This window comes from Lissotriton helveticus, chromosome 6 (assembly GCF_964261635.1).
Source record: "Lissotriton helveticus chromosome 6, aLisHel1.1, whole genome shotgun sequence".
In the NCBI taxonomy this organism is placed as follows: Eukaryota; Metazoa; Chordata; class Amphibia; order Caudata; family Salamandridae; genus Lissotriton; species Lissotriton helveticus.
The window spans coordinates 1,959,399,430-1,959,416,069 of NC_136067.1; the positions used below are offsets into that span (position 1 = coordinate 1,959,399,430).

A 16,640-nucleotide genomic window follows, 5' to 3' on the forward strand; every position below is an offset into this window, starting at 1 on the left:
CATGGAAGGGGTTAATAACTGTCAGAACCAACTTTTGCACTGGTACCCGCTGTACTCTTATCTAACCTCTTCCCAAGAATTGGGAAAGAAGGCAGACAAATTGGTCCGCACCAGGGTGAAGCAGAAAAATCATGGTAATGGAGTTGACCAGAAGAAGTAAGATTCTTCTAAATCCCAGGATAAAGATGGGAGACATGGATAATGATAAAAAGGAGTCTTCTCGAGGTCCACAAAAACCTGCATCTGGGGCATAGTCTCAAAATTTGTGTTATTTACGTAAAGACCCATTGGACAAGGGATGCTGAAGGTCCAAGGGTCAAGGAACCTACTACCACTGCCCCTAAGGCAACTGCACCCTCTTAGTACCAGTACAAGTCGTAGCACAGCAACCAAGGGATTAGTTGGGTTAACCTTGGGTTTTGAGGAGGGCTCTGGCCTAGTCAGAACTCCAGCTCAAGTTGTTTTAGTCTGTGATGGTGGCAGTGATCCTGCTACCTTGCTGGTATGTCCTACTAACTTGGGCAAGTACAGACAACAGCCTTTGATCAATGGAAAGGACACAATAGCTTTCAGGGACACAGGTGCCAGTGTCACGATGGTGACAGAGAAACGTGTGTCCCCTAACCAAATCATACTAAGACAAATGTACCAAGTAACCAATGCTAGCACTGTCAGGACTGATCATTCCTTGGCAGTTGTAAATCTCAACTGGGGAGGGGTAAATGGTCCTAAGAGTAGTGGTATCTCCAGACCTACCTGTAGATTGGCTGTTGGGCAATGATTTAGAAACTTCAGCCGGGTCAGGACTCATGCGGAAATGATGGGCATTTCTGATAGTGTCTTGGCTGTCACCAGGGCTCAGGCCAAACAGCTCAACACTGAAGGAGCACTGGATCCTTGAAATATGGATCAGGTTGCTCCTAAGAGAAGGAGCAGGAAGAGTAATGGAGTAAACTCCCAGTGAGGATCAGTCTCCTGAGGTAGATGATATCAGTCCCTGTGAAGGAACTGTCCCAGACGAACATGTGCCTGACAAGGCAGAGCTCTTGGGGGTAGGGGACCCTTCCAGGGCAGACTTGAGTTTGGATCAACAATCTTCCCTGTCTATTGAACCCCTCAGACAGCAAGCTGCTGCTGAGGAAGCAGGTAATGTCAGTGGGTCCAATAGGAACTATTGGGAAGATGGGCTTCTGTATTCTGAAGGTAGAGACCCCAAGCCTGGTGCCAACAGGAGGTTGGTAATACCTAATAGGTTTAGGGGTTTTCTCCTCTCCCTGACACATGAGATTCCCCTTGCAAGGAGCCTTGGACAAAGTAAGACTTGGGACGGGATTGTTCCTCATTTTCACTGGGACCATATGTTAGAAGACACCAAGGAGTTTTGTCACTGCTCTGTCACTTGCCAAGCCAGTGGTAAGTCAGGTATCACTACAAAGACCCCCTTAGTTCCATTTCCAGTGGTTGAGGTTCCCTTTGAGAGGGTAGGCATTGACAGTGTTGGTCCTCTGAACCCTCCATCAGGACACAGTTACATCCTAGTAGTGGTGGACCAAGCCACTAGGTGTCCAGAGCAGAGGTGTTCTATTCGTGTGTCAAATTCCTACCTGCAGATGCATGTACACATACATTTCATACTTATACAGCGGATGAAATACCAGAAGAATACAGTCCATACGAGGACATAAAAGCTCCGTTAACGTACCAGGAACATATAAACTGGTTTAAAGGCGCCCTCCCACACACCACAGAAAAAGTGAGACTCAGTCCGCTCAGCAGAGACAGAGTAACTTAGCCGGTTCTGGCTGCTTACACATCGCATCCAGAAATTCACACATTGCCAATAGCAGACTTACTACCACTCAATAAAGAAATAATAAAACTTAACAGAAATCTGACAGTTAGTTATAAGAACACTCACACTTCAACCCACAAGGGTTACTTCAGCAGGTCAAATACAAGGGATCGCAACTAAAATCACCCCACAAACACTAAACGTGGTTATGGGAAGATTTTTTTTTTTTATTATTTATTTAAAAAGTTTTGTACAGCGCGAACATGACCCGAGAGGGTATCAGAGCGATTTACCGACAAGTTTCGATACACACAAGGAAGAAAGTTTTGGGAGAAAAAACAGAAATATATACAAATAACAACAGGTACATAGTGCCATCATAGAGGCAGGTAGTAGGACTAAATAGTTGTCCAGCAAAAGCAAAAGTAAGTAGAGGTGAGGGTAAGGAAGAAAAAAGACATGCGAGTAGCATAAAACAAGCAGAGCCATTAAGAGTCTATATGAGGAGGAGCAATCCTTGGGCTCAGGGGAGCCTCCCGATCCGACTGGAAGTTCAGAGGCTTCTAACTTCAGCGATGTGCTCGAAGGAGCCACTAGAGCAGTCCGGAAAGATAGAAGCTACTAAATCCATGAATTGCTCATAAGTAAGCCTTTCACTTCCTTTTTGAAGGAAAATATTGATGGAATCAGTCTAGTTTCCGGCAGTAGTGAGTTCCAAATTCTCGGGCAATACCTGAGAATGATCGATTGTACGTTTCCTTTTATTTTAATTTCCTAGGTTTGAGCAGCAAGGTACTGGAGCTCCTTGAGGAATGGGCACCACAGGAGAATTCTAGCTTGTTTGCAAGGTACAGAGGAGTGTTGAAGTGCAGTGCTTTGTGTGTCATACATCCAAGTTTTAGTTGAATCCTTGCCTCAAATGGAAGCCAGTTGCCCACTAAACATGAGCAAATGCCATTCTGGATAGCACACAAAATAGCACAGTTAGAGGCAGTGTTTCCACACACAGGCCCACAAGAAAAACACAGAATACTGACAATTTGCTTGCCAATCGGGATATCTCTCCCGATAGAGTATTCTACCACTTGGGGTACAGTTTCCTCTGCCATCTATCCCAGGACTCATGGTACCTCTTTAATAGCAGTGATATCAGAAGTATTAAGACATATACAGAATGAGTATGGAGCAAAACCTGCTCTGAATTTAGGGATGAAATTAATAGGCAATTTTCTCCAGGTATCTACAATTATGTTAGCGAACATAAAGGGGAGGCGGCAGCAGTGGCTATACGCCAATGCCTGAGGGAATGTACTGCAGCACAACAGGAGTGGGAATGACCCAAAATTATCAAAGATACATGCGCTAAATTAGGTAGAGATAATTTGGGAGCTAGATCTATGAAACCACAATTAACTGGTTATCCTGTAAAGGATAACACAATGCAATCACCAGATTCTTCTAAAAAGAAATGGGATAATAAACAACAAAGAAATAAGCAGAATGCATCAAATCACAGGCTGGGTCTCTTCTATAGGAGCCGTCTGACAGTAGCCTGAAGGCTGCTCTCCAAGGCTACCACTTAGAGAGCTTTCTAAGGTTGTGAAAGACCATTAAAATCACCATAAGGGTTGTCTGGATTAGTGTAGGGTGCTACACTTACATTAGTGGGCGCCATATACTAAGCCAGCCTTTCACGGTGAGCATCTTAAATTTCTCCTTCTTGAGGAAAACATTGAGGGTCCGAAGACCTGACATGGGCCACAACCCTTTATTCTTCTTCGAAACCAGAAAGTAGTGGGAATAACAGCCACTGCCTACTTCTGAACCCGCAACTCTTTCTATAGTTCCTTAGGCCAAGAGAACTGTAACTTCCTCCTGCAGCAATTTTAAATGATCGTCCATCAGCTGGTTCCGATTTGGCAGACTGGGAGGAAAATAAAGGTAAGGAGTAAATAGCCCTCCTGAATGATCTACTAGACCCACTTATCCAATGTTGTGTACCTCCAGTGGGGGAGATGAGAATGAATTTTGCACCAGCTAGAGTGGTGTTGTCTTGCAGAGTCAGACTAGGAGTGCTTGGAAGCTGCAGCTGCTGAGGGCAGGCGGCCCAACGATTTTTGGCTACCATTCCTAGGTCGGAAGCCTGCGTAGGACTGTGGCTGGGATAGGGCTGATGCGGCTGGAAACCCCTTTCAATGCCACAGGAAAAAGGTGCACTGGCCACGAGGTGGAGAAGAAAGGCCCATGGATCTGGCCATAGCTCGCGAGTCCTTAAACCTCACTAGGGCCGAACCTGCCTTTCCCCCAAAAAGGCGGATTCCATCAAAGGGCATGTCCATCAGATTTGCAAGTTGTCCTAAGCCTGGCGTGGCAACTCATGGCCACTGTCGTGTAAAACGATATGCCCAGCGAATCTGTTGTATCAAAGCCACACCTTATGGTGTATTTCCCCATCCTCAACTACCTGAGAGAACTCAGCCGGGCCTCCTCCAGGAATTGGGGCTCAACCTTCTCCCAAAGGGAGTGGGAGAAATGGTCCAACAAGCACGCGGTATTCACCGATCGTAATGCCAGGCTGAAGGAATAAAATATTTTCTTCCCAAATAAATTCAGGCTCTTGGATTCCCCATCCGGAGGAGCGGAAGGGAATGCACCCTATGACGTACAGGCCTGCTCCACCAAACCTACTGGGGTGGGGTGTTGGCTGAGGAACTCAGGGTCGCCCGGAGCTGGGCGATGGTGGCGTGCAATTGTCCTATTTACAGGAGCCCCTGTGCTAGGCTTGGACCACATGCCTAGAAGGACATCAGTTAGTTCTTCATTAAAGGGCAAAAGAGGTTCTGAGGTGGAAGCGCCAGGCTGAAGCACTTCAGTCAGGAGCTTAGTCCTGACCTCCACTTAGGACAGCGCCAGTCCAAACACCTTGGCTGCCCTCTTGCCCACCATGGCAGAAGATGCCCCTCCTCCGAAGCCAAAGTTGGCATAGAGAGCATGCCGGTATCTGGAGAAGTATCCTATCCACTTCAGTGGCTATCCCTAGTTTCCCATACCAGTCCAACTGCTCTGCAGAGTCATAGTGTTCCAGAGGGTCCATAGACCCCTCCCATTCCTCTCCCGAGCCTAACACGTCCAACAAGTGATCAGGCGACAACATAGAACCCCTGTGTTTACTCGACGTCAGAATCGGCATCGGGCAACGTCGTTCTGACTCCGTGTCGTCGGGGGTAAGGATGGGGCAGGCACTGTTGATGGGCATCGGCAGTGGCAAATGCACTGACTTCTTGTCCGACACCAGGGGAGGTGGCAGTGGCACGACCCGCATCAACCCAGATCCGAGATCGGATCTTTGAGGCCCCATCGGATTCGTGGCCAGAGCCAATGGCATTGAATCCAATGGGGCCCCTTCCGACCCTACGGGGCCTGAAGGCTCACCAGAGGGGTCGGCCCGCTCAAGTACGTGGCACATGGCCTCATAGAACTCTTTGATCTGAGTGGGAGTCGCTCCAGCTCCTGGAAAAGGAGGGAGGCGCGAAGAGGACCCCAACTTTAGCTCTATAGAAGTGCGCCTAGAGCGTTGGTGCTCTTTACCTCTTTCTGACAACAGTTGAGGTGAAGATGAAGTTCACTTGGACCTCTTCTTATTATTGTGCCTCTTCCCTGAGTGACCCGATGACCTTGAGTGGGAGGAAGAGGACTTTGAGCTCCGAAAGCGTACCAACAACCGCCTCTTCCTCGTAAGGTCTTAGGCATCATGGCCAGACAGTCTGAGCATGACTTCGGATCGTGGTCACCCTCGAAACACTGCAGATGAGTTGAAGATCGGTGACTGACATCCTCGAAAACATCTTCACACACAATGTAAAAAATCTGGAAGTTGACAACAAATTGAGAAAAACCTGTCAAAAAGTGACAGAAGGGTAGCTCTTTCCAAATCAGTGCTTAACTGACACAGAAAGAAAAGACCTGACGTTGCGTGCCTGGGTGGCGTCTATGTAGGTACTGCAACGTCATAACCGATGTTAAAGACGCTGACAATGTCACGCTGAGCCAAATGGAGCCACCCGACGGAGTGTCCAAGGGGTAGTGCTCAGTAAAAGTTTCCGGATCCAGTCTTATGCCTGGGAATTTCAAAGGTAAGGAATCTGCATCTAGAAGTCTCTATCAGATGGGCTCTGCAGAGGGTTTCTCCAGAAATAGGACGACAGTTGCATGTTTCCAAGCATCTGGGAAGGTCATAGAAGAAGTGAAGGCATTCACAATTTATGTGAGCATGGTGCTGATGGGTTGCAGTCCTTTAGAGTAGACTAGGTGACTGCAGCGGTCCAATGGAGCCCATGAATGGATGGGCTTCATGGTAGTGGGGGTTTCTTCCGGGGGGATAATGTGATTAGCATTGAATCTTTGGAAAAGATAAGGATGCGATGGACGAAGTCTATCACTTTTGGTTGTGGGCGGAAGTTTCTGTAAATGGCTTATGATTTTGTTGAAGACGGCCGATGGTGAAGTGAAATTTTCAAAATGGCAACAATTTCTTTGCTTCTGTTGGTGCTAGTATCAGTTGTTTGCAGTGGTGTTTCATCAGTCTGAGTTCCTCTGAGTTCCTCTGTGTACTTGTTGTATTGGTGTGTTTTAGAGGGCCAGGGAGTTGACACAGGAGGTGATCCTATTGTTGAAAATCTTGATGGCCTTGGGTAGGCTGTTGTTGTGTTTGGGTCCGTGGCTGTTGAGAACAGTGTTCCAGTCCTTTTTCAGTGATGCTGTTCCATTTTCAGTGGGTTGGTGTAGCGGTGACGCATGTGATTTGGATTGGGATGGGGATGCTGAATTTGACATTGGCATGATCTTTCCAGGTCAGGGCCATTATTGTGCAGCAGGCCCAGATCTCTGTGGCTTCTTTGCTGAGTGAGCGGTGTTGAGGAGCATGCTTGCAAGTGTGGAGTGTTGTGTTAGGGGTTGCAGGACGCTGATTGTGAGAGAGTGGGATGTTGGGTGCTGTTGGAGCTGTGAGTGTTGGGTGTGGGTAAGAGAATAAAACCTTGCAGGAAGCACAGGAGCATGGTCCTTCTGTGTTGTGTGGTGCGGTGAGGCAGCAGCATGTGGAGCAGTGGCTGGGGTTGAGGGTGTGGAGGTTGATAGCATGGTAGCTGTGGAAGATGGAGGACCAGGGTTCCCAGCAATGGGCGTGGTGCAGACATGGACGGATACAGATAGACTTTCCTTTTGACATATCTTTGTCTCGCACACTGCGTACATCCACTCTGCATCCGTGCTGTGGCAGCTATTAATTAGGTCCTGGGAGGGGAGAGGTGTGATGTCACTTCCTGTGAAGATGGACGATGAGAAATCCAGTGATGTCACTTCCTGTGCAGATGGATGATGGAAATTACTCCTCTTGCTTGGCTTCTTGTTTTAAAGACAGTTATGGTGGGAAACCAGTAATGTCACTTACTTTGCAGATGGATCATGGGAAATCCAGTGATGTTATTTCGTGTGCAGATGGATGATGGAAAATAATGGAGGTAGAAAATTAAATTTAAACCACATTGGAAATAGCGTTAAACTAAATGATTTAGTATAAATAAAAATAAATATAATTAGATTTTTAAAAATCAAAAAATAAAACGTGTTATTTTGTAATTATAGTCATTGTAATTATTTCTATACATCACTTTAATAATTAATAATGATGCATATTATTTTTTTTTCTTTAAGTGGGAATTTCTTTTTCACTTAAAATTAAGAAAACACATTTTAATTAAATGTAATATATTTCCATTTATAATACTTTTTTATTCAAAAGTAAGCTAATACTGCTCCATCATTTTTTTACTTTATCATGATCCAGTAGCCTGTAAGGCCCGCATCCAGTTAAATTCTAATGCCATGTGAGAGTAAAGGAAAATTTGGCTTTAGCCAACAAATGTCTAATTGTAGCAAGGGGTACAGCAGTGAAAGTTTGACTAAACATGAAGTTAAGGCACAATTTATCTTTAGGTTCATAAAATGATAAGCTGGACACTGATTTAATTAAAAAATACATTTTATTCATATGAAAAACATTTAGAGTCAATAACCACTTCTAGGGCTTGTAGCTAGATATTGTTCAGGTGCTGAATCGATGCATTGTCAGGAAAGTCTCAGATGGGGCAAGAATCTAGCTGAAGCACCTGACTGGGAGGAACTTCCAATTCAAAATTAATCTAGAAAAACATCAGAAAATTAATGTTATTTTTTTTAAATATAACAAAATAAAACAATGTTGCCAGTAGAAGGCCCAAACTGTCTGCCAATTTCTACTTTTTGCTGAGACACTACAGCTCTACCCATTGCGCAAATTATGCTAATGTTATTCTAATACCCTTTTAAGAAATACTTTATGATTATTGTATGAAATAGATCTGCTGACAGGCTGTTCATTCATTCAGTACTTTTAGCATAAAATATGTTGGTATTTTATTCTTGATCACAGCTCTATTCATGCCCTTATCTTGACTTCAAGATTTAGGAGTAGTATGCAAATGAAAATATTTTTGACGTAAGAGTCTTCATAGCATAACTACTTTATTTCATGCCTTTCATTGAGCATATATGTCTAGAATTCCACCTTTTCAGTGTGGTCACCCTATATTTTTCACCTTTTGCAGAATCCTATATTTTTGCTTGCTTTAGAACTTTGTGCACTTTAACCATGATAACCAGTAGTAAAGGGTATGTGCTCCACCTTAAAACATGGCTGTATTTGCATATTCCTAATGAACAAGTTACTTACCTTCGGTAACGCTTTTTCTGGTGGATACAGTATCTGCCTGTGGATTCCTCACCTTGTGAATATCCCCCGGCGTCAGCAACATTCGGAAATTCTTTTGTAGCTCTACACGCCGACGTGGACGACGTCACAGAAGCACGGCATCGCGCGCGGCTCTGCTGACGTCACCGACTCCATAATAGGCCTACGTCGGCGTGATGACCTCAGTTACACCCTTTTTTCCGTGCCTTCGAGGCACATGGACTGACCGACAACAGTAGATATATACACAGTACCAAATAATCAAGGTAACACACACAGTGTGAACACAATGCAATAAAGCAAATAGAACAGCACACCACTTTTGAAAGCAACATATATACATAAACGTAGGTATACAAGGGTGGACAACGGGGAGGCGGGTGGGCATGTGAGGAATCCACAGGCAGATACTGTATCCACCAGAATAAGTGTTACCGAAGGTAAGTAACTTGTTCTTCTGATGGATACATCTGCCAGTGGATTCCTCACCTTGTGAATAGAGTCCCACAGCAGTCTCCACTCCCGGAGGAGGGTGTCCACCCTTCTATACCAGGAAATCCTGAAGGACGGAACGAGCAAAGTGACCGTCCCTCCTCACCTCTGCATCTAAACAATAATGCTTTGCGAAAGTGTGGAGGGAGGCCCAAGTTGCTGCTCTACAAATGTCCTCTACAGGAATAACTCTAGACAAAGCAGATGTAGAAGACTTTGCTCTAGTTGAATGAGCTCTCAAACCTTCTAGAGGTTCCTTACCGGCCAGAGAGTAGCATATCTTGATACACAAGACAATCCATCTTGACAGCGTGCGCTTGTGCACCGCTTTGCCTCTTCTGGCACTACCGAAACCCACGAAGAGTTGGTCATCAATCGTGAACTCTCTAGTTCTGTCCAGGTAAAAGCTCACCGCCCTCTTTGGGTCTAGACGGTGAAGTCTCTCCTCCTCCTTGGAAGGGTGAGGGGGAGGATGGAAGGTAGGGAGGGTAATGGACTGACCTAGATGGAAGGGAGTTACCACCTTAGGCAGAAAAGCAGTCCTGGTCCTGAGTACCATTCTTTCAGCATGAATGGTCAAGAATGGGGGTTTTGAACTCAGAGCTTGAAGCTCACTTACCCTCCTTGCCGAGGAAATTGCAATCAGAAAGACCGCCTTAAAAGATAACAACCTCAAGGGACACCTGTGCAAAGGCTCAAAAGGTGAACCCATTAAGAAAGTAAGGACAAGATTCAAGTCCCATTGAGGTACAATAAAAGGAGAAGGAGGACATTTATTTGTAAGGCCTTTTAAAAACCTTAAAACAATAGGAGACTTAAATAAGGACGACTGATCCGGCAGACAAAGGAATGCAGACAAGGCCGACAGATAACCTTTGATTGTCGCTACAGCAAATCCTTGCTGAGCCAAAGAAAGAGCAAACTGAAGAATGTCAGACAAACGAGCCTTCAAAGGGTCAATGGACTTCTCAGACCCTCCAGCTTATCGCGATTTCGCGATTTGCAAAAAAATGGCGAAATCGCGCGATCTCTGCAAATGCCGCGATATTTGGCATAAAGCCCGCGAAATTTGCCGTTTTCCGCCGTTCGCCGTCCTTTCCGGCCGTTTCCGCCTTAAAAGCGAAGAGGAGCGAGGCACCCATTTTCCATTTGATTTGCGGCGAGGACGCGCGGCCGAGAGAGGGAGAAGACCACGGCGGCCGAGAGAGGGAGAAGACCACGGCGGCCGAGAGAGGGAGAAGACCACGGCGGCCGAGAGAGGGAGAAGACCAGCACCACACCAGCAAGAGGGGGAGAGAGCACGAAGCGGCAGCGACACACACGAAGACTCTTCCTCAGAGACTCTTCGGAGCAGGAGGAAAGCCGGCCGGCGGCGAACAGAACACTGACAGGTACCGTCCGTCCGCTGGATAATCTCCCGAGTCCACCTGCAGGCTGTGCTGGCTCGAGAGGGGCCACGCCTTCTGCTGGACGGGAGATCTCTACCTGCTGCAACGGGCCCCTCGAACCAGGGGCTGGAATCAGTACTCAGGGAGGCCCTGGGTGATGATTTCATGGGCCCTTTAGGTGACCGCCTGCAAGTAAGCACCTTCGAAGCAGCTCTTTAAAGTGTTGGACAGTCTTGTTGAGAACACTGATGGATAAATGTTACTTTGTGACCTTTCAACTGCGTTTTTAGGTGCTAGACCAGGTGTTTTGCAGAAGAGGGAAAAGCTTTTATTGCAGGCCTCGCCCGGCCTTGGGTAAAGTTTTTATTATTTATTTATTTATGCATTTTTATATAGCGCGGACTTTACCTGAAGGCGTCAGAGCGCTTCACATTAGGAACAGAGATGAAACATAATGAGAAACATTACAAAAGAACAGATTGCAAAAACATACGTTACTTACATAAGGTAATAGTGACATATGTGAGCAAACAAAATACATGAGGTAGTAAAGGTAATAGTGACAATCGTGAGCAAACAAACTACTTGAGTAAAAATTGTGAGCAACCAAAAATGCATGAGGTAGTCAAAAGTGCACAAGAGGAGATGAAAGTGACAAGTGTGCAGTTATAAGAGAAAACAGAGTATAATTTGAGGTATAGTACTGCAATAAGTGCTAGACACTCAGGCACAGGAACAAGCGTTACGTGGGCAAGGTCAAACAGTAAGATATCTGTGTTTGGTGTTGCCAAAACCCCAAAATAAAATGCCGCTAAATGCCGCTAAATTTCCATTTTTGTGCCGCTAAATTTTCATTTTTGTGCCGCTAAATTTGCCAATCCATGCCGCTATATCCTGGGGGTCTGACTTCTCCCCACACCATGAGACAAACTTGGACCACCTATAAGAATAGATAGACTTGGTGGAATGACGCCTGCCTGATAATATGACATCAACCACGTCATGTGGGAGAGAAAAAGAATTCAGGTTGCCCCGTTCAATCTCCAGGCATGAAGGTGTAAGGTCTGGAGGTGGGGTTGTAGAACCTGCCCCAGCGACTGCGAGAGGAGGTCTGCCCTGAGAGGGAGAGGGGGCGGCAGGCACGAGGAGAGGTGGAGAAGATCTGTGTACCACACCCTTCTTGGCCAATCCGGAGCGATCAATATGACTTGGGCCCGCTCTTGGCGAATCTTCCTCAGAACCCGAGGAATCAAGGGTATGGGAGAAAACGCATAAAGGTGTTGCGAAACCCAACTCATCGGAAACGCGTCCCCCAAAGCTCCCTGCATTGGAAACTGGAGACTGCAGAATGACGGGCAGTGAGCATACTCGTGAGTGGCAAACAGGTCCACCCGAGGAGTTGCCTGCATCCGAAAGACGTAACAAACTACCTCTGGATGAAGGCTCCACTCGTGATCGGCCGAGAACTGCTGACTGAGACTTTCTGCACGAACGTTCAGAACTCCGGCCAGATGATTTGCCATTAGACAAATCTGATGGACCAAAGTCGCAGAGCCTCTCTGCAAAGACATTGCGACCCCACTCCTCCCTGCTTGTTGACATACCACATCGCGGTCATGTTGTCCGTTAGGACTTGAACCGACTGACCGCGAAGGGTAGTGAGGAATGCCTTGAGTGCGAAACGTATCGCCCGCAACTCTAGAAGGTTGATGTGAAGCACCCTTTCTTCTGGAGACCATAGACCCTTGATCTCGAGATCCCCCAGATGAGCACCCCACCCTAGAGTGGATGCATCCGTTATCACTGTGGCCACCGAGGGAGGCAAATGGAAAGGCTTTCCTTGAGAAAGATTGCCTTCCACGCTCCACCAAGACAAATCTGCTGCAGCTTCTCTAGAGATCCTGATTGACTCCCTGAGATCTCTGTTGTGCTGATACCACTGCCTGCGGAGGCACCACTGGAGTGCCCTCATGTGCCAGCGTTCATGGTTGACCAACAGAATGCAGGAAGCCATCAGAACGAGCAGGCGAAGGACCTTCAGGACTGGAACGACGCTCCGTTGTAAAATAAAGGTATAATTTCCTGTATGTCGAGAATCCTTTGTGGAGGAGGAAATGCCCAAAACACAGTGGTATCCTGTACCACACCTATGAACAGGTTGCGCTGAGAGGGCACCAGGTGAGATTTGGGCACGTTTATCGAGAAACCCAACCTGTACAACAACTGAGTTGTAATCTGCAGATGATGGAGCACCTTCTCTGGCGACTCTGCTTTGATCAGCCAGTCATCCAGATAAGGGAATACTGGTGTCCCCAACCTTCTGAGATGGGCTGCCACCACCGCCATCACCTTGGTGAAGACTCGAGGTGCAGTAGTAAGACCAAACGCAAGAACCGCAAACTGGTAATTTTGCGACCCCACCATGAAACGGAGATACTTCCTGTGCGACTTCAGGATGGGAATATGAAAATACGCATCCTGCAAGTCGATCGACACCATCCAGTCCTCTTCCAGCAGCGCTTGAAGAACCTGCGCAAGGGTGAGCATCTTGAACTTCTCCTGTTTCAGTTAGAGGTTCAAGACCCTGAGGTCCAAGATTGGACGAAGTCTGCCATCCTTCTTGGGTATCAGGAAATACCGGGAGTAGCATCCCTGACCCCTTTCCTACTCCGGAACCACCTCTATCGCACCTTTTCTTAGTAACGCCAGGACTTCTTCCTGCAGGAGAAGCAGGTGGTCCTCCGAGCAAAAACCTTGGCAAGGAGGGTAATTTGGAGGGAATTCCCGAAAGAGAAGAGCATACCCATTCTCCACAAGATTGAGAACCCAAAGGTCTGATGTGACCGATTCCCAATCTTGCAGAAAATGAGTAAGCCGACCCCCTACAGGACCAACATGATCCGAAATGGCGGATCTAGGGCTGCTTTGCTGTGGCAGGCGGGGGTGGGAAGAGGAGGAAGAAGAGGAGGAGGAGGCTTGACGCCCTCGAGGACGGCCCTTAAATCTGCCTCTGTATGATTTATACCGCGGATTCTGCTGCTGCTGCTGCTGTTGCGCTTGCTTGTAAGATCAAAAGGAAGACCTTCCGAATCCTCTGTGCTTCTAACTCACAGAACCTCTGTACTGGAGGTCCAAAGATCTAGCCGTTGCTCTATTATCCTTGAATCTCTCCAAGGCAGCATCCGCATTCTTCCCAAACATGCATGAACCAATTAATGGCAGATCGATTAAGGAAGCCTGGACATCAGCAGAAAATTCAGATGTTTTCAACCAATTAGCTCTCCTGGTAGCAATCGATGACCCCATGACCCTTGCCACAGAGTCAGCTGTGTCCAAGCCACTCTGGATGACTTAGCGAGCAGCAGCTTGAGTATCAGCAAGAACCTCATTGAAGCTCTGCCTGTCCTCGTCAGGAATCATAGGTCCCAATTGCTTCACGGAGTCCATTAGAGCGTGAATGTAACGCCCTAGAAGGCAAGTGGCGTTTGTTGACTTGAGAGCCATGCTAGCTGAAGAGAAAACCTTCTTTGCCAATTGGTCTAGCTTCTTCGACTCTTTGTCACCAGGCACTTGAGGAAAAGTACCAGTAGATTTTTTGGAGCAGGCTGCCTGTACCACCAAGCTTTCAGGAGAAGGATGGGAAGATAAGAAGTCTGGGTCTCCAGGAGCCACCCTGTATCTCCTCGCGACAGCCCTTGATACTGCTGGAGTTGAAAAAGGCTTACGCCACACCTCCATGATTGGCTCTGTTAACGTATCATTAAAAGGAAGCATCGGTTCTACTACTGAAGAGGGAGAGTGAAGTACTTCCGTTAAAATGTTTGATTTAAATTCAGCAGTGGGCAGATTTAAGTCCAAAAGCTCAGCCACCTTTTTAATGACTACATGATATGGTGCTACATCTTTTGATGGAACATCTGGAGCAGAGGAAAGCTCCCAATCCGGAGATAGTTCTAAACCACTAGCCTCCTTAAGATCATCAAAGAAATCTTCGCCTTCCTCCATCTCCTCTTCTCTATATCTCTATAGCTCTGTTCTTCCAGAAGCCATTGAGCTTCTCGTCTAGACCTCACCTTCGGGATCGGCGTCGGTGGATCCACAATCGACTCCGATGGAGCCGGTGCTGGCGTCGAGTTCAGAGCCGAAGGACTAGGCTGGAGCGTACGAGGTCGAATTGGAACCGGCACCGGAGAAGATTGAATCGGCATCGATTAGCTCGGCGGTGGCGAAAAATGCCAAGACGGAGCCGGCGTCGGCATAAAAGCCATGAACGGAGCTGGAGCATATGTCTGGGGGACTCCCAGATTAAAGGCCATCGGACCCATGGAACCAACCGGTGCTCTAGAGGAGTACGTGGCTCTTGAAAAGACCCCATACATAGCATTTAAGTAATGCATTGGGTCTTGCCCCGGGTCTGGAAAAGGAGGGTATGAACACACAGGCTGCTCCTGAGGAGGCATCGGATTCGGGTCAACTGGATCTTCAGGATGATGGACCGGAGTCACGGAACCCTCGGGCAAAAGAGCCTCTTCCTCCTCTCGAGGCGGAGAATGATTCGACGTCGGGGACGGATTCGACTCCCGAGCCGGAGACTGCTCCGGTGACCCAACAGGCGAGGGCTCACCTTCCGGCTCTGGAACAACAGGCGAAGGAGAAACAATCCTTCCGGTGCCGACGACTTGGAGACTTCGACTTCGGGTCCCACTCTTTCTCGGAATGACGTCGAGACCCATGCTTCCTTTTCTTTTGCTTCTTCTTGGATCGAGAAGCATGCCCCAAAAACGATCTCAAAGCCGACCTCGACCTCGAACGGGACCTCGAACGCCTGGAGCGGGACTTCGACCTTTTCTTCTCCTTCTTGCCTTTCAACTTCGCCGCAAGAAGCTTTGCCTCCCTTTCTCGCAATGCCTTGGGGTTCATCTTCTTGCAACTGGGACAGCCGTGGACATCATGGTCAGACGAGAGACACCACACACAATCTTCATGCGGATCAGTTATAGACATCATTTTTCCGCATTCTCCACGGGGCTTGAAACCAGTTTTCTTCGAAGACATCTTGAAACAGAAACAAGAAAACTCTGGAAATACTCGACAGTAACAGAGTAACAAACGAGCTACCGAGGATCCCTAAAAAAAACGTTAGCGTCGACAACGCGTAAAAAAGGGCACTGAGGTCATCACGCCGACGTAGGCCTATTATGGAGTCGGCGACATCAGCGGAGCCGCGTGCGATGCCGTGCTTCTGTGACGTCATCCACGTCGGCATGTAGAGCTACAAAAGAATTTCCGAATGTTGCTGAAGCAGAGGGATATTCACAAGGTGAGGAATCCACTGGCAGATGTATCCATCAGAAATTAACTTCACTGTAAGTCCTTATTATACAGTACAAGTTGTACCGAGGGCCTGGAAGTTAAATGCCAGTAGTAGACTGTAGCAAGTACAGTGGCACTGAAAACATGATTTCAGGCCTGCCCATGTAGCCTAACTGTGGCAGTTTAAACACTGCAATCCAACTTGTCAGAATAAACCCTTTTGAAAGGTGAAAGCCTCACTTGTAAATATTAACAAGCAAACCAATGTAGGCGTTGTAGTCCACAAGGCAGAATGCATGGTATTTTAAAGTAAGACATAAGTTAATAAAGGGCCCGATCCACAAAGGTAATTTACACTTTGAAATAAGCTACACTTTTTGTATTCACAGAAGGCACTTACTCATTTTGGTATTCATGGAAGGCACTTACTCATTTTGGTATTCACAGAAGTTAGGAGTCCTAATTTTAGGACTCCTAAATGCCTTCTGTGAATACCGAAAGTATTAAAATTAGGATTTTTCTCAGTTTAGGAGTAGTAAAGTTAGGACTCCTAACTTTACTACTCCTAAACTGAGAAAAATCCTAACTTTAAGACTTTCAGTATTCACAGAAGTCATTTAGGAGTCCTAAAGTTAGGAGTTATATCTTTACTACTCCTAAATTGAGAACAATCCTAACTTTAAGAATTTGTGAATCTTGCCCAGTATTCACAAACTCTGAATTTACACTTACTACAAAAGAGTCAATTACAAGTCTTCACCCCCAGTGTAATGCAACTGGCCTACTCTTGTGTGGGTGGATGACATCCCTACCTAGCCCTCTAAAACCCTTGTACTCATCGGTAATCCCATCCCCTTATGTAGTAAGT

At 46.8% G+C, this 16,640-nt stretch overlaps 1 protein-coding gene across 1 annotated transcript in view; it reads right to left on the reverse strand.

The window, feature by feature from the left end:
- Positions 1–7,814: 7,814 nt before the first annotated feature.
- LOC144763934 (dynein regulatory complex protein 1-like) overlaps positions 7,815–16,640 on the reverse strand; it is a 907,472-nt gene continuing 898,646 nt past the window's right edge. The window contains exon 17 of the mRNA XM_078649981.1: positions 7,815–7,992. Coding sequence (XP_078506107.1) covers positions 7,930–7,992 — 63 coding nt within the window. The 3' untranslated portion in view covers positions 7,815–7,929. The remainder of the gene's footprint in view (positions 7,993–16,640) is intronic.